Source organism: Mesocricetus auratus, unplaced genomic scaffold, assembly GCF_017639785.1.
Source record: "Mesocricetus auratus isolate SY011 unplaced genomic scaffold, BCM_Maur_2.0 Super-Scaffold_100676, whole genome shotgun sequence".
In the NCBI taxonomy this organism is placed as follows: Eukaryota; Metazoa; Chordata; class Mammalia; order Rodentia; family Cricetidae; genus Mesocricetus; species Mesocricetus auratus.
Window position 1 is genome coordinate 101304914 of NW_024429266.1, and position 23924 is coordinate 101328837.

The window sequence follows — 23924 nt, forward strand, 5'->3', positions numbered from 1 at the left end:
GCAGATGATATGCTAGTTTACATGAGTGACCCAAAGAACTCTACCAGGGAACTCTTACAGCTGATAAACACCTTCAACAAAGTGGCAGGATACAAGATCAGCTCTACCAGAGAACTCCTACTTTGACCAAGAAGCTAAAAATATACAATGGACAAAAGAAAGCATCTTTAACAAATGGTGCTGGCATAACTGGATGCTGGCAAGTAGAAGAATGTCTACAGATCCATGTCTATCACCATGCATAAAACTTAAGTCCAAATGGATCAAAGACCTCAACATAAATCTATTCACACTGAACTTCTTAGAAGAGAAATGGGAGATACCCTGGAATGAACTGGTACACGAGAATGCTTCCTGAACATAACACCAGTAGCACAGACACTGAGATCAACAATTAACACATGGGACCTCCTGAAACCGAGAAGCTTCTGTAATGGAAAACACACAGTCAACAAGACAAAAAGGCAGCCCACAGAATGGGAAAAATTAGATATTCAGTAAGCCCACATCTGACAGAGGGCTGATCTCTAAAATTTACAAAGAACTCAAGAAGCAAGTCTCCAAAACACCAAAGGATGCAATTAAAAAGTGGGCTACAGAACTAATAGAGAACTATCAGTAGAGGAGCATAAAATGGCTGAGAGGCATTTAAGAAAGTGGTCAATATCCCTAGCCATTAGGGAAATGCTAATCAAAACAACTCTGAAATACCATCTTACTCCTGTCAGAATGGCTAAAATCAAAACACCAACGACAGTTTATGCAGGAGGGGATATGGAGAAAGGGGAACACTCCTCCACTGCTGGTAGGAGTGCCAACCTGTACAGCCACTTTGGAAATCAGTGTGCAGATTCCTCAGAAAAATGGGAATCAGCCTACCACATGACCCAGCAATTCCACTCTTAGAAATATGCCCAAAAGATGCAAATTCATACAAGAAGTATGTCTGTTCCACTATGTTCATAGTAGCATAATTTGTGATAGCCAGAACCTGTCAGCAACCTAGATGCCCCTCAACTGAAGAGTGGATAGAGAAAATGTGGTACATTTACACAATGGAGTATTACTCAGCAGAAAAAAACAATGGAATCTTGAAATTCGCAGGTAAATGGATGGCACTAGAAGAAACTATCCTGTGTGAGGTTACCCAGTCTCAAAAAACAAACATGGTATGTGACTCACTCATATATGGATTTTAGACACAGATCAGGGGAGTGCCAGCCTACAATCCTACTGCCAGAGAGTCCGGGAAGCAGAACCTTCAACCAATGACTGATCAAAGCACAGGCAGATACCCACAGCTAAACACTGAGCTGAACTCAAGGAACCCAGTGATAGAGAGGGAGGATTGATGATCATAGGGGTCAAGACTGGGCTTGTTTAATCCACAGAAATAGCTGACCTGAACATCGGGGGAGCTCCCGAACCCCAGACTGATGGCTGGGAATCCTGCATGGGATTGATCCAGACCCCCTGAATGTGGGTGTCAGTGAGGAGGCCTAGGCAATCTATGTGGTCTTGGGTAGTAGTTCAATAATTGTCCCTGGCGTACAAATGGACTTTGTGTGTCCATTGCACAATTAGATATACTCTCTCAGCCTGGACTCTTGGGGGAGGGCCTAGGCCCTGCCTGGATGAAATTACAGACTATGGATACCCGCCATGGAGTGCCTCACCCTCCCTGGGGAAAGGAATGGGGACTGGGGAAAGGGGGCTGGGGGGGGGGCTGGTGCGAGGACATGGGAGTAGGGAAGGAAGTTGGAGCAGGACCTGGGATTGACATGTGAAGCAACCTTGTTTCTAATTTAAATAAAAAAGACATAAAATTTGTACTTTCAATAGCACACAGAGAGAAAATAATAAATAAGTAAATAAATAAACAAAAATACAAAAATTCAATGAAATGTTTCCTATTGATATTCTGCTATACTCGTATACTGGAGTCTAGCATACTTGTTAATAGAGAGGCTTTATCCAGCCACTGATAGGAGCAGATGCAGAGGCTCACAGCCAAACATTAGGCAGAGTTTGGGGAATCCTGCAGAAGAGGGGGAAGAGGGATTGTAGGAGGCAGAGGCTCAAAGACACCAGAAGAACATGACCCACGGAATCAGATAACCAAAGTTTATAAGGACTCACAGATACTGAATTGACAATCAGGGAGGCTATTTGGGTCTGACCTAGGTCCTCTGCATATGTGTTACGATGGTGTAGCTTGGTGTTCTTGTGTGACTTCTAACAATTGGAGTGGGGAATGCATCTTACTCTTTTGTCTGCTTTTGGGATCCCTTTCTTCCTATTGGGTCACTTTATCCAGTATTGATATGAGGGTTTGTGCTAAGTCTTATTGTAATTTGTTGCGTTATTTATGGTTCATGTCCCTGGGATTTCTGCTCTTTTCTGAAGGGAAATGGAAGAGAGGTAGATGTGGTGGGTCGGGAAAGTATGGTTGGGAAGAATTTGGAGGAGAGGATGAAGGGGAATTTAATATAGGAGAAAAGAATAAGAAAAGAAAAGAAAAACTCAGTCCTAAAGTAACAGTGCAAATCCAATAGGATTAAGATCACTTGTCCTACTCTTTAGTGTAATCTTAATTGTTAAGAGTTTTCTAGAATCTTTATTATAATTGGTAGAGTGTCAAAAGTATGCTATCCCTTCTCTTCTTCTTATCTCTATTTCAAAATACAGAATTGTAGATCCATCACCAAATGCCTGCATCCCTTCTCAGTAAATGATGAGTAATTCTTGTCCCTTTGAAGCCCCTTGAACTATCACCAAAGGATTACTGATTTTACACTCACTCACACCACCCTTCCTTACCTGTGGAAATTTGTATAGATCTAGAAATGTCCCTATGCATTCAGATATTATCCATGATGTTCCTGTAAGTATAGCAGCTGATTTGCTATGTGCACAACTGTAGTTAGGTTTCCCAGTTTTCTTTCCTGTGAGCCAGCCAAAAATATTGGCCACGATGTTTCTTTCACCCTGTGGAACATTATAGACCTCATATCCCAGAGATGTGTTTGGTAAAAGATGGGGATTGCTGTTGATCTCCTCAATGGCAAATCTCATGGCCAAAATACATTGGTAGTTTCTCAACTTAAACCTGCGTAGAAGGTGGAACAATGTTAAGAGAAACAATCCTGTTACACATATGTGTAAATTCAATACAAGAATTTTTATATATTGAATGGCTGTATTTAAAAAATATCACTGTGACTTCATATTTTTCAGGAGTATTTGGAATTAGAATAGGAGTGTTATGTCATTTGGATGAGGTAAAATTCTTACTGCAGATCTCTCAATAGCTAGAGATCAAGAGGACTTGATTTATTTTCCTTACAGCTATGTAGAATCATACCACGAATCTGGAAGAGGTCTTCAGATTTCCTGGTAACTCCATATTTGGCTTTCATCTTGTACAACCATGAAAAGTGAATGTTTGTTGATTAAACCACCAGTTTATTGAAATATTGTCTTACTAAAAGCTCACCCAGTTCATTCACAATGTCTTAGGAATAGTTGACATTTCTGTAATAATATCTTCTTTATTGCCACTCGTGTGTGTGTGTGTGTGTGTGTGTGTGTGTGTGTGTGTCTGTCTGTGAAAGCTCCTGCATGCTAGATAGAGGAAAACCACAGTTGGGGTCTTTATTTTCCATATTGTTTAATACAGGTTCTCCTTGTTTCTTTTACTGTGTAAAAGGGGAGTTGGCCCAAGAACTTGTGGGAAACTTGGCGCCTCTTCTGATTTTGTAAAAAGATGTAAGGTTGCACTGTGATGCCTATTTATTTATTTTTATTATTTTCATTCAATATTGTATGATCACATTTTCCCCCTATAACAACCTCTGCCAACTTCAGGTTATTTCTCTATATCTCCTTCTCAAAACAAAAATAAAAAAACAAAAAAGCACCAAAAAAGTAAATTAAAATAAAAAACAAACAAATGAAAATCCAGTAACATAGAAAATGCCAAAACAAAATAAAAAGTGTACAAATCCCCCGTGGAGTCCATTTTAGGTCAGCCATAAAGAATTGTAGGCACTGTGCCTGACTGGAGTGTTGCTGATGCACAGAGTGGCACTCCACTGGAGGAAACTCATGGTTTCCCTTGTGTAGCGTATAGGGCGCAGTTGCAAATAGTTGGTTGATTATGAATGGGACTTTGGGTCCATTTGTTCTCCCTGCTGAACTTCTGTTTGGAACTTGTGCTGGTCTTGTGCATGTTGTCACATTCTCTATTTATCACCCCTGTTGTGGTCCTTTGAGTCATCCATCAAGTCTGGCTCTTACAATCTTTCAGCCGCCTCTTCATAAATCCCCCAGAGTCTTGAGAAGAGTGGTTTGATAAAGGCATCCTATTTAGGGCTGAGTGCTGCAAAGTCCCTCATTCTCTGGCTGTGAGCATTTGTGTTAATTGCTAATTATCATCTAATGCAAGAAGAAGCTTCTCTGATGAAAGGTGAGTGATGTGTTTACCTATGGGTATAGCAACATGTCATCAGGAGCCATTGGCGTGTTCTTTTAGCATAGTATTAGTAATAAGACTTTACTTATTCAGTCACAGATTCTTGGCTAAATTCAGTGTCAGGTATAGTTCCATCTGATGGAGTGGGCCTTAAATCCAATAAAATGTGGTTGTACTCCTATAGCATTTCACCTTTATTGTACCAGTATAACTTGCAGGCAGGTATGGTGCTGTTGTAGTTCTTAGGGTTTGTAGCTATGACAACTTTCCCCCACTGGTAGCATTTAAAGTATTTACCCAGCAGCAGGGCTGGCGCTCTTAGTTGAATACCAGCTCAACTTCTCCATGTTTTTTTTTTTTTTTGGTTTTACGAGACAGGATTTCTTTGTATTGTTTTGGAGGCTGTCAGTCCAGCCTGGCCTCGAACTCACAGAGATCCACCTGCCTCTGCCTCCCGAGTGCTGGTATTAAAGGCGTGTGCCACCACCGCCCGGCTAACTTCTCCATGTTTGATGATATGAGCAAATGCTATTTTTAGTAAAATTGTGAGGTTGTGGAGATAAACAACATCATTGGCAATAGCCTGAAATGTCTGGACCAAAACTGATGAAAATACAATCAATTCCTAATATTGAGTTTTTACTTGATAGCACATGATGTCTGTTTGGGGTGTTATCTCTCCCTATTGTGACTCCATTTAAATTCCTTTCATATATGTACACAATTAAGGAAGCATCTATAATATTAGGTTTCCACATTACTTTAAAAAGTTCTGTAGTGTTAGTTGTCTATGCTCAAATTCCCTCCTTTATCCTGCCCTCACATCCTGCTCCCCACTTAATTTTCCTGTTCTAGTTTCTTCTTTATCTCTTTATACTTCCTTGGAAGATCCAGTCTTTCTTAGGTTCTCACCAACCTTTGTATTTATTTTGATTGCAGCATACATACCAAAAGCTTAAAGTCTAGAATCTATGTATAAAAGAAAACCTGCAGTACATTTGTTTGTTACCTCATCTGGGATGGTTGTTCACACTTCTATCAGCAGTGAATAATTATTCTCCTTTCCACATACCCTTGTCAATATGTGAAATTATTTGTTTATCAATCTTGTCCATTCTGGCTAGAATAAGAAGAAATATCAATATAGTTTTAATTTGTATTTCACTAATGGCTAAGTATTTTGAATGTATTTAAGTGTTCCTTGGTCATTTGTATTTCATTTTTAAAGAAGTCACTGTTTGGTTCTATACATCATTTTAAGTTGGTTCTTTTGTTTTCTTGATGTCTTATTTTATAGTGTCTTTGTACTTTCAGGAAAGGTGCCCTTTAGCAAGGTTTAGAAATGGTAGAGATACCCCCTCCATTCTGTAGGCTTCTGCTTTGCTCAAATGACCATACCTTTTGCTGTAGAGAAGTGTTCTAGCTTCATGAGGTCCTATTTATTAATTGTAGGTCTTAATGTCTGTGATATCAGTGTCCTAGTCTGATGTTGGGTTACTTGCTCCATCTGAAATTAAGTTTCTTAAGGTTATAGATTTGAATCTATTTGTATTCTTTTTCATGTAGTTATCTGGATTATCAACACCATATGTTGGAGAAGTGGTCTTCCTCTAGTTTTTTTCTTTCTCAAAGATCAGGTATCTGTAGGTATGTGGAATTATCTTCTATTCAATTCAGTTTCATTAATCAACATGTCTGTTTTTACACCCATACTAAGCTATTTTCATTACTGTATTTCCGTAACACAACTTGAAATCTTAGATACTGATATGTTTAGTAGGGATTTTATTTCATAATTGTTTTAGCTACTCTGTTTTTTTTTTGGTGTGTTTTGTTTTGACTTACCAAATTAAAGATTTTTTTTCAATTTCTATATGGAGGTGTGGAATTTTGGGATTCCATTCAATGTGGGGTTGAATTGAATCTGTAGATTGCTTTTGGTAGGATGATCATTTTCACAATATTAACCCTAAAGATTCATAAGCATGGGAGGTCTTATCTCTTCTTTTTCTTCAATTTACCCAATGTCTTAACATTATTAATATAAATGTATTTTGCATGAATTGCTAGAAGTTTCCCAAGATGTTTTGCTCTTTTTAATTCTGTTTTTATTTATTTTTAAAAATTTAAATAAAAATTATATTTTTTAACTTAAAAAACTTTAATGCTGTATTTAAAGGTACCATTCCCTTGATTTTTTCTTCAACATGTATGTCATTTGCACATTGGAAGGAATGTTGGTATTTATGCACTAATTTTGTATTATACTACTTTGTTGAAAGTGTTGATCAGTTATAGGAGTTTCCTGGCTGAGTCTCTAGGATCATTTATGTATAAATTATATCATCTACAAATAAGGATACTTTAGCTTATTCCTTTCCTATTTGTATACCAATTATATTATTCGGTTGTCTCATTGTTCTAATTAAGTATTAACTACTATATTGATACAGATAGGTAGAGATAGATTGCACAACCATGTTTTGCTTCTGATTTTAGTGGCAATGTCCTTTGAGTTCATCTCTGACTAAGATGATGTTGGTTATGGGAATGCTGTGATTTGACTTTATTATGTTGAGATATGTTCCTTGTATCTATTGTCTCTCCAGGACTTTTATCTAGATTGGATGTTGAATTTTGACGAAGACTTTTTCTGAATCTAATGAAATGATTATGTAGTTTTGATTTTTAATATCTTTATGTAGTGGTTTACTTTTACTGATCTATGTTGAACCATCCCTGTGTCTTTGGGATGAAGCCAACTTGATCATTTGTTAATCTTTTTGATGTCATATTGAATTCTTCATTCAAGTGTTTTATTTGGAATTTTGGCATCTAGGTTCTTTAAGGATATTCACCTATAGTTTTCTTTTCTTTTTAGGGTCAGTTGGGTAATTTTTATGGTTTTGTTATCAGGGAAATAGTAGCTTTAAAAATAGTTAGGTGATGTTCCTTCATTTTCTATGTTCTGGAATATTTTGAAGTTCTAAAAGAAATCCTAGTTCAATCATTCTGGCCATGGGATTACCATTTTTGACACTTTAAATTATTGCTTTAATTTTACTAGGGATCATCGATCTGTTTAAATTGTTTTACTTAGATTTAACTTTGGTAAGTTGTATATTAGTAAATCTGTCCATTTATTTTAAGGTTTCCTGTTTGCTGAAATACAGGTTTTTCCGTTTATTTTTGACACTATCATTATATAATTTCTACCTTCCCTTTTCTCCAAGTCCTCCCTCATTGCTCTCTTTCAAAGTCATGCTTCTTTTAAATTTTTGATACATGTACTTATATATGTACACACACACACACACACACACACACACACACACTCCTAAATATATCTTCCTTGGTCTGTAGAATGCTATCGGTATGTTCATTTTTAGGCTGACAATTTGGTATGAGATAACCGATTGCTGTACTCTTCCCCAGGGAGACTGCTTCCCCCACTCTTAACATTCTTTAGTGGCTGTAGTTTATTGTACAGGAATAAGGCCTTATAGGCTTTTCCCCATCTACTTTGGGAAATCTACTGTCCTTATTCAGCTCGTGTTTAGACAGTCATATGGGTGAGGCTTTATGAGTGTATCTTCTGGCATAACTAAACCTCACGTCAAACTCCCAGATCATCTGTCTCATACAACATCTCTGTTCTCTCTTTTGCAGGGTTACAGGCCTCAGGTGAAGCAGCTGTTTGTAGATGTACTCACTTGAACTGGACTCCCACAAATCTACATTTTGATTTTTTTTGTAATGAGAAGTTTAACTGATAAAAACTAAACTTATGCACATTTAAGGACAAATATTTTAATGTAGTTAGGGATCATGCTGGTTTGGTTAATTGGAGGGTGTAGGTTCTCCTTCAAAATCATGGCTTCACTAGCTGTGGGTATTTGGCTAGGTTTTCAGTACCAGAGATGTTTCCCTCTTGTTCATAGGGTCTAAAGTCCAATTAGAGAGTGACTGGTCACGACAAGGCATGCATGCCATGATTTCATATTAGGGTTTCCATGCCTTGCTGTTTCTTGTTGTTGTTCATAGGCTTCATAGCTCTGCAAGATGATTGATTACTTCTTTCCTTTAGAAGCATGCATGGTACTTTCTGGTACCATTGAAGCCAGTCCTCAGGGAGGACACATTCATGTCAGTTCCATCTCAGGGTCCTCTTGACCGTGTGTCTGAAGTACATGGTTTCTTAATAAATGGGCACTTACCTTCCACTTCTGTGGAGAAACAAAGGGCAATAACATTAGACTGTATGCTTTCTGAGCTTAATGGACAACACTGATCAACAACTCCAAACAGATATTCTCATGCCTGGTACTGGAAACTTTGTTAGAAAACATCTGACTGTTGGAGGAAGCATTGTTATCCCAGATGAGAAAATTTCATTAATCCATCAATTCATGAATATACATACACAGATTTTAGGTAAATACTTAATAGTATGATACCTTCAAACTTTTTCAGAATCCTTATTTCTATTTTACCATCTTATCGCCTTCTTCCAAGCCCACCCACTTTTTCTCTTCTTAATTAGAGCTTCTTATTTCCAATTTACCTGATTAAAACACTTGTACCCTATTATTGACTTTTCTATTTATTCCTATACTCTCCTATGTGACAGAACCAAGGCTCCATGGTTCAGGAACTTAGCTGGTTATGACTTGTACTAAGATTCTGGTAGCTAGGTCCCAGGATGTTAAGAAATCAAGGGCTTTATCCAGTGACCTAGAAGAAGAAGAGCTACCCTCACTCTATATTCCTGGCCACAAGGTAACCTCTTTCTGGGCCTCAGCCCCAGAGACTTCAGTCTAAGCCTTCCTCTAAGATTTGCCCAAAGTTCATGTCTTCCCTGCATACCTAAAGCAGCTCCAACCCAAACCCATAGGATACCTCAGTTGACATCCCCGGTTTCCTGAATTCCTCAGTCTCAACTCAGGGTCAGAAAGATCCTGCAAGTTTCCCTCTCTGTCTAGCCCCCAGACTCACTACATTTGAACCAAAGGGCATGAGTGAGAAGCCCCCAGATCCACTTAAGCTATGTCTTTCTTTCTCAACCAATGACCTGTATGACTGGAAACCCCAGGACTTTCCTTTCTCTCAAAATTCCCAGGTACTCATCTCTCAGACTGTCTTCTATTCTCACTAAGCCACTTGGGATGACTTTCTGCACCACTGACCACCCTGTTCCTATCAGAGGAATGGGGTTGCATAAGATTGGAGTCTAAGAACATAGTCTTAGACCCAAATGGGGGAATCACTGGAGGATAATGCTTTTCACATAAAGAATGTATTTTGTGTTTCCTGTGCCTGGGAGGTGCCACTGCAGATTTCATCCTAGTGGGAGCGAGTGTACCCCAGCATCATAGTCTCCTTCTCTGCCCACAGGACCAGAACCAGGACCAGGAAGAGGAGAGCTGCCAGAGTACTGAACTTGCTTGCACCCACCAGAAGGGAACCTTGGTCCCATACCCACCAGGAGAGGAAGAGGCTCTTTCTGAACCCACTGGAAGAAGGGATGGGAAAGAGACAATATAAAAACACACTCAGCAACAGAAAAACAAATATGACACCATCAGAGTCTAGAGGCTACACCAGCAAGACCCCAACATTCCAGTGCAAATGAAGCAGAAGAGAATGACCTTAAAAACAGCTTCATGAAAATGATATGAGACATCCCTTAAAGAGATGGAAGAAAAAACAATCCAAAAATGCAAGAAATTGAGCAAAACACAAAGCAAAAATTGCAAGAAACAATTCAAACAGTACAAGGGCTGAAATCTGAAATAGAAACAATAAAAAACACAGTCTGAAGGAATGCTGGAAATAGAAAAGGTGGGAAAACAGTCAGGTACTACAGATGCAAGCATAACCAACAGAATACAAGAGATGGAAGAGAGAATCTCAGGTGTTGAAGATACACTAGGATAATTAGATTCATTGACCAAAGAAAATTTTAAGTCCAACAAATCCCTAACACAAAATATCCAGGAAATATGGGACACTGTGAAAAGACCAAACCTAAGAATAATAGGTATAGAAGAAGGTGAAGAAACCCAACTCAAAGGGACAGAAAACATATTCAACAAAATCATAGAAGAAAACTTTCCCAACCTAAAGAAAGACATGCCAGTGAAGGTGCAAGAATCTTACAGAGCACCAAATAGATAAGACCCAAAAAATCCCCTCTCCACATAATAATCAAGACCCCAAACCTACAGAATAAAGAAAGAATATTAAGAGCAGCTAGGGAAAAAGGCCAAGTAACATATAAAGGCAAACCTATCAGAATAACATCTGACTTCTCCATGGAAACTCTGAAAGCCAGAAGGTCCTTGATAGATATTTTACCAACATTAAGAGACCATGGATGCCAGTCAAGACTGCTATACCTAGCAAATCTTTCAATCAATATAGATGGAGAAAACAAGATACTTCACGACAAAACCAGATTTAAACAATACATCTAACCCAGCCCTACAGAAAATTCTGGAAGAAAAACTCCAACCCAAGAAAGTTAACTACAACCAGAAAAATCATAGGGAATAGGTAATCCCACTTTGCAACCAGCAAAAGAAAAAGTGGTGGAAATCCACATACAATTCCAACAACAACAACAACCATTCCAAAACAAACAAGAATGAGCTATCAATGGTCATTAATTTCCCTCAATATTAATGGTCTTAACTTGCCCATAAAAAGACACAGGTTAACATAATGGATTCGAAGACAGAATCCGTCCTTCTGCTGCATACAAGAAACACACCTCAGCTTCAAAGACAGACGTTATTTCAGAGTAAAGGGTTGGGAAAAGATTTTCCAATCAAATGGACCCAAGAAAAAAGGAGGGGTAGCAATCCTAATATATAACAAATTAGACTTTAAACTAAAATCAATCAAAAGAGATGAAGGAGGTCACTTCATACTAATCACAGGAGAAATCAACCAAGATGAAGTCTCAGTTCTGAACATCTATGTCCCAAATATAAAGCCATCCATGTTCGTAAAAGAAACATTACTAAAACTCAAAGCACCTCACACACTTGTAGTTGGAAACTTCAATACCTCACTCTCACCACTAGACAGGAACACAAGATAGAAACTTAGCAAGTATACGAAGGACCTAATAGAAATTGTGACCCAATTGGGTTTAACAGACATGTATAGAACACTCAGTCCAATCACAAAAGAATATACCATCTTCCCAGCTCCACATGGAACCTTCTCAAAAATCGACCACATACTTAGCAACATAACAAACCTTAACACGTACAAAAATTGTAATAACTCCATGTATCTTACCAGACCATCATGCCTTAAAGTCAGAATTTAACAATAATACAAATTGCAGAAACCCTGCAAAGTCATGGAAATTGAATAATACAGAATTGCACCACTCCTGGGTCTAAGAAGAAATGAATAAATAAATTAAAGAGTTCCTAGAATTCAATGAGAATGAAGACACAACATACTCAAATTTATGGAACACTTTGAAAGCAGTGCTAAGAGGAAAGTTCATAGCACTAAGTGCCCACATGAAGAAACTGGAGAATAGTCATACTAGAGAATTAACAGCACAACTGAAAGCTCTAGAGCAAAAGGAAGAAAACTCACCCCAGAGGAGCAGATGCCAAAAATTAAAATTGAGGACTGAAATCTATGAAGTAGAAATTAGGAAAACGATACAAAGAATCAATGTAACAAAGAAAATCAAGAAGACAGACAAATCTTTATCCAAACTTACCAAACAACAGAGTATGAACATGCAAATTAATAAAATCAGAAATGAAAAGGGGGACATAACAATGGACAGTGAGGAAATCCAGAGAATCATCAGGCCATATTTTGAAAAGCTGTACTCCACAAAATTTGAAAATGTAAAGGAAATGGACAATTTTCTGGATAAATATCACTTATCAAAAATTAAATCAAGAACAGATAAAGCAATTTAAACATTCCTATAACCCCTAAGGAAATAGAAGCAGTCATCAAAAGCCCAGGGCCAGATGGCTTCAGTGCAGAATTTTACCAGAAATTCAAAGAACAGGTTATACCAAATCTTCTCAAAGTATTCCAAGCAACAGAAGCAGTAAGGTCTTTGCCAAACTCTTTTTACCAAGCTTCAATATCCTTGTTACCCAAGCCACACAAAGACACAACTAAGAAAGACAACTTCAGTCTAATATCCCTCATGAACATAGATGCAAAAATACTCAATAAACTACTGGCAAATTGGATCAAAGAACACATCAGAAACCTCATCCACCATGATCAAGTAGGCTTCATTCCAGAGATGCAGGGATGGTTCAACATATGGAAATCCATCAATGTAAACCACCATATAAACAAACTGAAAAAAATCACATGATCTTCTCACTAGATGCTGAAAAAGCCTTTGATAAAATTCAACACCCCTTAATGATAAAGATCTTGGAGAGATCTGGGATAACAGGAACATACCTAAACATGATAAAAGCTATATACAGTAAACCAACAGCCAACATCAAACTAAATGGACATAAACTCAATGCAATTCCTCTAAAATCAGGAACAAAACAAGGCAGTCTACTCTCCGTACCTTTTCAACATTGTACTTGAAGTTCTACCCATTGCCATACGACAACAAAAGGGGATCAAGGGATACAAATTGGGAAGGAAGAGGTCAAACTTTCACTATTTGCAGATAATATGATAGTTTACATAAATGACCCAAAGAACTCTACCAGGGAACACTTACAGCTGATTAACACCTTCAGCAAAGTGTCAGGATACAAGATCAACTCAAGAAAATCAGTAGCCCTACTGTATACAGACGATAATAGGGCCGAGAAAGAAATCAGAGGACTATCACGCTTTACAATACCCACAAACAACATAAAATACCTGGGGGTAATGCTAACCAAACAAGTGAAAGACCTGTGACCAAAGAACTTTGAGTCTTTAAACAAAGAAATTAAAGAACACACCAGGAAATGGAAAGATCTTCCATGCTCTTGGATAGGTAGGATCATCGTAGTAAATATAGCAATCCTCCCAAAAGCAATCTACAGACTCTGCAATCCCCATCAACATCCCAGTACAATTCTTCACCTTGAAAGAACAATTCTCGACTTTATATGAAAAAACAAAAAACCCAACATCTGGAGGCATCACCATTCCTGGCCTCAAGCTCTATTATAGAGCTATAGTCCTGGAAACAGTTTGGTATTGGCACAAGAATAGACAGATCGACCAATGGAATCGAACTGAAAACCCTGGGTTTAATCCACAAACCTATGAACACCTGATTTTTGACAAAGAAGCTAAAATTATACAATGTAAAAAAGATAGTATCTTAAACAAATGGTGCTGACATAACTGGATATTGGCATGTAGAAGACTGCAGATATGTCCATGTTTATCGCCATGCACAAAACTTAAGTCTAAATGGATCAAAGACCTCAACATAAATCTAGCCACATTGAACCTGTTAGAAGAGAAAGTGGGAGGTACCCTTGAATGAATTGGTACAGGAGACTGCTTCCTGAACATAACACTAGTAGCACAGACAGTGAGATCAACAATTAATAAATGGGACCTACTGAAACTGAGAAGCTTCTGTAAGGCAAAGGACACAGTCAGCAAGATAAGAAGGCACCCCACAGATTGGGAAAAGTTATTGACTAACCCACATCTGACAGAGGGTTGATCTCCAAAATTTACAAAGAACTCAAGAAGCAAGTCTCCAAAACACCAAAGGATCCAATTAAAAAGTGGGGAACTGAACTAAATGGAGAATTCTCAATAGAGGAGTATAAAATGGCTGAGAGACACTTGAGAACATGATCATCATCATTAGCCATTAGGGGAAAGCAAATCAAAGAAACTCTGAGATATCATCTTACCTCTGTCAGAATGGCAAAAAAACTAATGACAGTTTTGCTGGAGAGGATGTGGAGAAAGGGGAACACTCCTCCACTGCTGCTGGGAGTCACAACTCCTGCAGCCACTATGGAAATCAGTATGGAGATTCCTCAAGAAAATAGGACTCAGTCTACCACCAGACCCAGCAATTCCACTCTTAGGCATATGTCCAAAAGGTGCCCATTCACACAACAAGGATGTCTGTTTCACTATGTACATAGCAGCATTATATGTAATAGCTTGATCCTGGAAGCAACCTAGATGCCCCTCAACTGAAGAGTGGATAGAGAAAATGTGGTACACTGATATAATGTAGTACTACTCAGCAGGAAAAAATAGAATCTTGAAATTTACAGGCAAATGGATGGCACTAGAGGAAACCATCCTGAGTGAGGTAATCCAGACACTAAAAGACAAACATTGTATGCACTCACTCATATATGGATTTTAGACATGGATCCGGGGAGTGCCAGCCTACAATCCCAGTGCCAGTGAGTCTGGGAAACAGGGAGGTTCCCAAGAGAGATGCATGATATCCCAGAGAAGTGGAATGAGGCTATTTCTCCTGAGCATATTGGGAACATGGGGGAGGTGAGAGGGAACCAGAAAAAGGAGAGAGGCATAAGAGGAGTGGAGAAAAGGCATGGGGAACAGGAAGGTTGAGTAGAGATAAGAATAGAGGAGAGTAGGATGAGAGATACCATAATAGATCAAGTCATTGTAGGCTTGAGGAGAGAGCTGACACTAATGAGATCTCCAGAGATCTACAAGGATAACACCAACTGACAAACTAACAATAGTGGAGAGACTACATTAATAGCCCCTCCTTGATGATAAGGTTGATGACGACCTTATATACCATCCTAGAACCTTCAATCAGTGACTGATTGAAGCAGAGACAGATTCCCACAGCTAAACACTGAACTTAAATCCTGGAACCCAGTGACAGAGATGGAGGAGTGATGAGCAAAGGGGTCAAGACCATGATGGTGACACCCACAAAGACAGACGACCGGATAAGGAGGAGCTCTTGAATCCCAGACTGATGGCTGAGAGGCCAAGAGGGGACTGATCCAGACTCCATGAATGTAGTCTCAGTGAGGAGGCCACAGAAATCACTGGGGCCTTGGGTAGTAGATCAGTGTTCACCATGGTTTATGAATGATCTTTGGGAACCCATTCCAAACAGAGGGATGCTCTCTCAGCTTGGTCACATGGGGAAGGGCTTAGGTCCTGCCCTGGATCAAATGACAGACTTTGGAGATCCCCCAAGGGGGGGCTCACCCTCCCTTGGGAATAATGTGGGGATTGGGTGGGAGGCTTGGGTTGGGGCTGGTGGAGGGACAAGGGAGGAAGGGTGGGGAGGGAGCTGGGACTGACATGTGAAGCATTCATGTTTCCAATTTAAATGAAACATATATTGAGAAAAAAAGAATTCTTAAAAAACATATAAAGGCAAACCTATCAGAATTACACCTGACTTCTCCAAGGAAACTAGGAAATTCAGAAAGTCCTGGATAGATGTTCTACCAACACTAAGAGACCATGGATACCAGCCCAGACTACTATACCCACCAAAGCTTTCAATCATTATAGATAGAGAAAACAAGATACTCCATAACTAAACCAGATTTTAAAAATGCATATCCACTAACCTAGCCCTACAGAAAGTTCTGGAAGGAAAATCCAAACCCCAGGACATTATCTACAACCAGAAAATCATAGGCAATAGATAATCCCACTTTACCAACAGCCAAAAGACTGCTGTCCCAGGGGTGTCAGGGAAAACTGCCAATATGTATGTTTCATTGATCTTGGAGGAGGAATGATAACCCACTAGTTATGGGTTATTGTAATGGGTGATGGTCCCTACCCTCTACTAAGGTGGGACCCCGTTCATAAACTAAAGCCATCATATCTTTTCTTGTAAAGATGTTCAACTGGACTTGCAGTCACCTAGTCAAATTTTATTGTCTCACCCATTTTCAGAAGAGAGCCTCCTAAGAGAAGATTCAAACCTCGACTAGGAAAACAGACTATCTTTCAGACCTACAGCAAGGATTCCCTAGAATATGATCAGAGACCAACTGCCTCAGGGCTAGCTAAGCACCAAGCACTATACCTGTTGGGTTAACAAGTTCAGCTACTCCTGTTTGGGTCAAGCAATACCTCATGGCTCCTGAGGCAAAGAAAGGAATATCTATTCATACCACCAACTTGGGGAGGCAAGCATCCTGGTCTCCTGCTAGTCACCTTGGAACACATCCTTCTTGCCCATCAAGAACTTGGAAGCCCTGGTTGTAGGTCTGTTTGGGACCAAAGGGAGGTGAATAAGAAGATGGAGATTATCCTAGGATCCCAAACCCATATACCCTGATGATTTTAATTACTTCAGTGAAACATGTTGAAAGATGCATTCTTCAGTTTCCCCCTGGCAACGGTGAATCAACTATTTTTTATTTCAAATGGACAGATCCAGAGGAAGGATATAATGGACATCTTACTTGGATTTGCTACCCTGGAGATTTGAGACCTCTCCAACTCTGTTAGATGAGACACTGGGTGCTGATTTATTATCCTTTGGTCTGAAATTCCCTGGTAAAATACTTTTTCAGTTGTACATGTCCTGTTAGCCCCAGAAATGGATGAACCTATAGAAGAGCCACTGAAGGACTGCTGCAGAACTTAGGATACAGGGTATTGGCCAGGCTTTGTAATTCAGATGCTACTTATCTTGGTTATAATGTAAAAGAAAAAAATGATCCTGTCTCAGAGACATATCATTTCTATTCCCCAAATCCCAAGTCTAAAAACAAAGTGACAGGTTAGAGAGTTCTTAGGAACTGTTGGATATGGTTGCTTCTGGATATCAAGGTTTAGGAAAATGGTGAGATCTCCCTCTATATGTCAGTACAAAAGGAAGATTTGAGTCTTTAATTTTGACTGGGACTGAATAAGAGGTGTTAGAAACCTTAAAAACTGCCTAACCTCAGACCTGGCTGTGGTGCTCCCAGATGTCTCAAAGCCATTCCATCTGTTCATTTAGGGGACGAGGAGCTCTGCAAAAAGATTCTAACCAAGACTTTGGGACCATGAAAATGCTCTGTGGCATACTCATCATATCATCTGCAAATAGTGAAAGTTTGCCCTCTTCCTTTCCAATTTGCATTTCCTTGATCTCCTTTTGTTGTCTTATTGCTCTAGCTAGAACTTCCAGTACAATATTGAAGAGGTATGTGGAGAGGGAACAGCCTTGCCTTGTTCCTGAACTTAGAGATGATAGTTTTAGAGTTGTTTTGAGTTGCATTTCCTTGATGACTAAGGATGTTGAGCAATTCCTTAAGTGCTTTTCAGCTTTTGAGAGTCTAGACTACAATCCACAGCTCCAGACAGACTAGATAACAAGGAGGACTCCAAGAGGGATGCATAGCTTGCCCTGGGAAAGGGAAACAGATGAGATATCCTGGGTAAACTGGGGATGGGGGTAGAGGGGCGGGGATGGGGTAAAGGAACATGAGGGAATGGGATGGTCGAGTTGGGGGAGGGACAAAGGGGGAAAGCATTGAAAGAGATATTTTGATAGAGGGAGCCACTATGGGGTTAGGGAGAAACCTGATGTTAGGAAATTCCCAGCAATCTACAGGATGACCCCAGCTAAGACTCCTAGCAATATTGGAGGGTTGCCTTAACTGGCCTTCCCTGCATTCAGATTGGTGACTACTCCAACTTATCATAGAACCTTCATCCAGCAACTGATTGAAGCAGATGCGGAGATCCACAGCCAAACGCCAACCTAAGCTCTGGGAGTCAAGTGGAAGAGAGGGAGGGGGGATTATATGAACAAGGTGGGGATTAAGATCATGATGGGAAAACCTACAAAGACAGCCGATTCAAGGTCATGGGACCTCGCAGACTCTAGACCGACAGCTGGGGAGCCTGCATGGGACCTAACAAGACCCCTGGAATGTGGGTGACAGTTGTTTAGTTTGATCTGTTTGAGGGGTCCCGTGCAGTGGGAACAGGATCTATCCATGGTGCATGAGCTGGCCTTTTGGAACCCATTCCCTATGGTGGGGTGCCTTGCTCAGCCTTGACACAGGGGGAGGGTGATGCATATTAGGGCTCCTTGTCTATTATATACACTTTGTACATAGCAAAAACAACAACAACAACAACATGAAACATTGGTCCCCTTCCTCACTGCGAACACAAGGGTTTAGAGTCTACATTTCTTTCTTCTGTGAATGATCTAGGACATAAACCCCATTTGGAAGACTCAAGAAGAATCTACTAATGTAGCAATTGCTATTCATTTTTACAAAATCTGTTATTTTACGACTTCTAATTACAAAGTGTATCTGACACTTAGAACATCTAGAAAGTCTGGACATTTTCAATAATGTAATTCATATAACTAGCTCTAGTTACCTTGGATCTTTCTGTGTAGCCTAGGCTAGCACTGAGCTCAGAGAGATTTGCCTGTCTCTACCCCTTAACTGCTGGTATTGCAGGCATATCCACCAAGCCCTCAAGATACCCATTTTTGAGAACATGATACACCATAAAATGTACAATCAATATGTCATTGGAAATTTAAAATGAGGAAGACTATTACATACTGTGGTTTCATAATTGCACATCTGTACATATGATTATCATCAGTTACACAAAATAGATACAGATGTGATAATGTTTAATGTATTCTAATGTTGGATGTAGTTTTATGAACACATAGAAGTATTACTGTGAAATCTGGCAATGTGAAACTTTTAGAAGTTATTGAAAATAATTTGGTAAAAAAACTAGAAGAAAGTGCCTTTTCTGAAAAGTATAATTTTGAGAACTAATTATGAATAATATTTTAAGTAGGATGAAAGTGGTACCAGAATACACAGATTTGCTAGTAGGGAAGGATGGAGAACTTAGATACATCCTGCACATATTTCCAAATGTTGCCTATACTGTATTATTCTCATTCAAAAGCAGAGAAACCATAATAAACTACTCTGGTTTCTAACTAAAATTAACGAAGATAAAGCACCGTATAATTTGACATTTGTTTAAACTTTTGATTTTAAAGAGAAGTTAAATTCTGGGAGTCCAAATTATTACTAAAGTAGGGTGCTATAATGCAATTAATATGACTTTTTCTATAATTGTTGGTTTGACTGCATGACAAGAAAGAAGAATAAGAATAAAAGGTTGAGTCACAAAAAGAGAAACATGGCATGTACTCTCACATATATGGATTTTAGACATAGATCTGGGGAGTACCAGCCTACAATCCCATGGCCAGAGAGTCTGGGAAACAGAACCTTCATTCAGTGGCTGATGGAAGAAGAGGCAGACTCCCACAGCTAAGCACTGAGCTGAACTCAAGAAAGCCAGTAACAGAGAGGGAGGATCGATGGCCAAAAGCATTAAGACTGGGCTGGCTTAACCCCCAGAAATAGCTGACCTGACAAGGGTTAGCTCTTGAATCCCAGGCTGATGCCTGGGAATCCAGCATGGGACTGATCAAGACCCCCTGAATGTGGGTGTCAGTGAGGAGGCCTAGGTAATCTATTGAGCCTTGGGCAGTAGATCAGTATTTATCCTGGGTATACAAATGGACTTTGGACTCCCATCTAACAATGTGAGATGCACTCTTAACCTGAACTCTTGGGGGAGGGTCTAGGCCCTGCCCTGGATGAAATGACAGACTATGGACACCCCCATTGAGGGCCTCACCCTGCCTGGGAAATGAGGGGATAATGGGGTGGCTGGAGGGAGGGCACTGGAGGAGGGGAGGGAAACAGAGAGGGACCTGGAATTGACATGTGAAGCAACCTTGTTTCTAATTTAAATTAAAAAAAGAATAAAAGGTTGACTGGCTTTTGTACCTTTTATACAGTGAAATTTAATATTATTTTACATGCTTAACACAAAATGTCAGTGTTTAAAGTAAGCATCATAAGATATTTTCAAACAACAGTGAGTGCATATTTAAGACCCTTATTATAAAATATTCATAAAAAGAAAATATACACAGTAAAATAGAAAATATTAAAATCTAAGTTACCAATGAATATATTCTTCTAATACATGAATTGTGCTCATGTTATTAGCATACAAATGCACATATAATTGATGCAAAACAGAATTTTACATATATAGAGTCAGCCATACTTTTGCATAAGCTTTGAAGTAAATCCCTCCCATACACAAGCAAGAGAATTAGCAGTAATTATTTTTGGAGATGAATGTTAGCTACCGTGAATAAAAGACTTTAACATGTGCATAAGCATGAACCAAGTCATTGTGCTTTGGTAAATTAACATGCTGTAATCTGACATTTGATAAGGTATTTTTTATATTCTGAACCCATCAAATTTTTGCATTTACCATCCTTCTAATTATGACAACACCAAAGTAAAATCCAATTCAAAAATTGGATCACAGTAAAGAAAGTATACCCACATCTTATCATATTTTGAAGTTATGGTAATGAAAATAAGTATCGTCAAACAACTAGAATTAGAATTTTAGGATATTTAACTGAAGGGTGAAAGAAAAATCTTTTCAAGATTCACCTCACACCTATGTAAAGGATTTAATAAAAAGAATGAAAATAATTTTTGAGTCATAAAGAAAATATGCCTTTATGTGCCCCATTTCTATGAAAATATGTTCCATAGATCAGTTACATTTGTTTAATCTTTTATGAGCAAAACAAAGCTTTTCCTTATCATAAATATATTTCCTTTTATTTCTTACTTTATAACATGCTGAACTGTCCTAAAAGACCATTATCCTCTTGTACATGTTTGTCAAGGTATACACTGAAATCTCATGCAATTACAAATGTGTCCTTTGCAGGAATAGGTTTCCACAATCTGCAGTGAGACTCAGGCTGATGTGCAATAGTGCTTGACCTGTGAATATGGGAGAGCATAGGAAAGGGGCAGTGATAGGGACATCATCCGATGTGAAATGGAACAGGCTACTTCTGGCATGCAAGGTAAAAACACCTGCTAGAACATGAGAGATGACTTTGTAATCTTACTAGAGGTAAAACATCATCCCTGGGGCCAATCAGTTCTCTTAGGAAACATTCTGCCTACATGATAAATTTTGGATTTATGTGCTCATATCGAATATGTCAATTTAAGGTCAGAGGTCTTACTATATCCTTAATATTGAGTGGCATTCCACACTTGGCTATTTCCCCTCAATCACTGTCTCTGAACATGACTTTCCTATAAAGAAGTATCAGCAAAGATCCAGTAGTGTCACCTACACAATAATTCATCCTCATTTCTATGTTTATTTTTATTAATTTCCCATTCATTGTCTTCAACCTGATCTATGAATACATATTTCCTTTTTCCCTTGTTGTGTTCATAACTGAGAATGGGCTGTAATTTTTGATTTCTGATTCTTATTACATGGGTTCCTACAACTATGTGAATATTTACATAGTTTAAAATACACCTAACTGATTTTTATAAAATAGCATGCATGATTAACTCTCTTTATTAAAATGAAAGAAAATCAAGTAGACTTTTGTGATACTATTTCTTAATCTTGCAGACTTGAAAATGTCCAGAAACATCCCTTAGAGTCTACCCTGACAATCAATGTGTGCAGATGACCACATTTGTAACAACGAGAAAATGCATGCTGGAAACACCTAGCAAGCATGTGAATATGGTTAAATGAACGGAGAATAAAAGTGTTAGAAAACAAGCACATACAAAAACATCAGACAAGTGAGTACTTGATAAGGCAGAGATTAAGTCCCAGTTTGTAAGGTCAGCATTTCTGCTCCCAAATCTACATTAGCTAATACAGGCAACACGTGTCATCATTCCAAGCCCACATAAGAAAGTTGCTGGTCACTAGTCTCAGTGGCATCATTCTTCCTTACAGAAGCACAGCTATACCTCTAGAATTTACTCAAATACATCATCAGTCTTATTGTGCTATCATTCTCCTGCAGATATGGAATTGAAAACATGCAGATTCCAAGGAGCTACAGGCATGGAAGAATGAGGGGGAAATTCCCAGTATCAAATGTGGAAAATAAAATGAATGAACCTCAGATTCATTCTTTTCATTTGTTAGAAGTAAGCAAGTCATTAATGAGTAAGCAAATCACTAATTACATTCTGAAATTTAACAAGACTATATTGCAGGAGAGATCTAGGATTGAAAAAGAAGGAAAACCAGAATGAGTTAAAGAGGGAATAATGATGTTTGAACCCATATTCCCCACCAACTATATCAATGTTAATTTGGAAAAGGAATAAATGGAATACGAAACTTACTGGACCATAAAATCTCTGACAAATTTTTGCATACTCCAATCAGCTGTTTTGTTGAGCGGGTAGATGGCATAAGCAGGAAAAAACCCAGCAATCACCACGTTTCCTTCATGGTACAAACGGTAATCAATTCTGACTAAACACTCACTGCTGCCTTGTGAGAATACGAGAAAGGGAATCTTCAAAAAGCAGGAGATAAAAATCCAAAAGAACATATTAACAGCCCTGTGAAGTCATGAGTCTTGTGGAGGTTAAATACATACGTACATATATATATATACATATATATATATATATAATTTTATTGATTACTGAGTCATTACTCAAATCATCTAATTTCTTTCTGATCTGACTTGTCACTCCCAGTGGAATTTTGGAACACTTTCTTCCCGTAGGCTCTACATTCAGCCCTGGATTCAAAGTTAAAAACAAACTGAAAAATATGTTTGTAGATTTCTACAGGCAGCATGATTACATCCAAGAGCACAGAGAACTAGTCTGGGGGAAATGAAATCTTCTTAGTGTCCTCAAGTGTGAACCAAGAAACTGCTTATGAAAAACCATCTAGGATAATGCAAACACATTACATCAGAAGACACGGTGCTAGGTGAAAAGGGAAAAGATTCATGCCACTCATGGCCATGTCATGACAGCAGAGCATCACACAGCTTAGGATGGAAGACTGTCAATGTTAGTTTTACTTGCTAGGGTTTCCCCAAGTCATAGAATATTTCTTTTTCTATTCAGGCATGCCAGTATAATCAATATTATGCTTATGCTAAAATTTATGTCTTATTTTCGGTCCTGCTGAATTCAATGCCAAATTAGAAATTTTATTTCAATGCAGAAATTACCTTTTCTGTTTGCCTCTGAACTTTGACATTTTGTAATATTATTTTATCTATAGCAAATATCTGAAATAGTCATGGTATTTTCCTAGACATAAAGCATTATTTTCACCATTACTTACTTTTTTCTGAGAGCATGGTGGTAGTTAGAAATATAACAACTTATACATTAACCGGGATATGACATATATTTATATGTTCCCATCACCTAACATGCTGAGGAAAGAGGTCAGGAGAAAGGTTGTGTTTTCAAAAGCACAGGGATGAGCTATATCAAGGACTGTACTGTGTGTGACTTTGTAGCCACCACATGCTAGTGTCAATGTGCCCACAATGTGCAACATAAAATGTCAATCATTGTGAAAATAATGGCCCCTACTTGATAGA

The 23924-nt window shown here is 38.6% G+C and overlaps 1 protein-coding gene across 1 annotated transcript in view; it reads right to left on the bottom strand.

Annotated features, from left to right (window-relative positions):
- LOC101824207 (vomeronasal type-2 receptor 116-like) overlaps positions 1–22904 on the bottom strand; it is a 43258-nt gene extending 20354 nt beyond the window's left edge. The window contains exons 1-2 of the mRNA XM_005083434.1: positions 22693–22904; positions 2821–3109 (exon numbers count right to left, since the gene is read on the bottom strand). Of these exons, the coding sequence (XP_005083491.1) occupies positions 2821–3109; positions 22693–22904 (501 nt within the window). The remainder of the gene's footprint in view (positions 1–2820; positions 3110–22692) is intronic.
- Positions 22905–23924: the final 1020 nt, after the last annotated feature.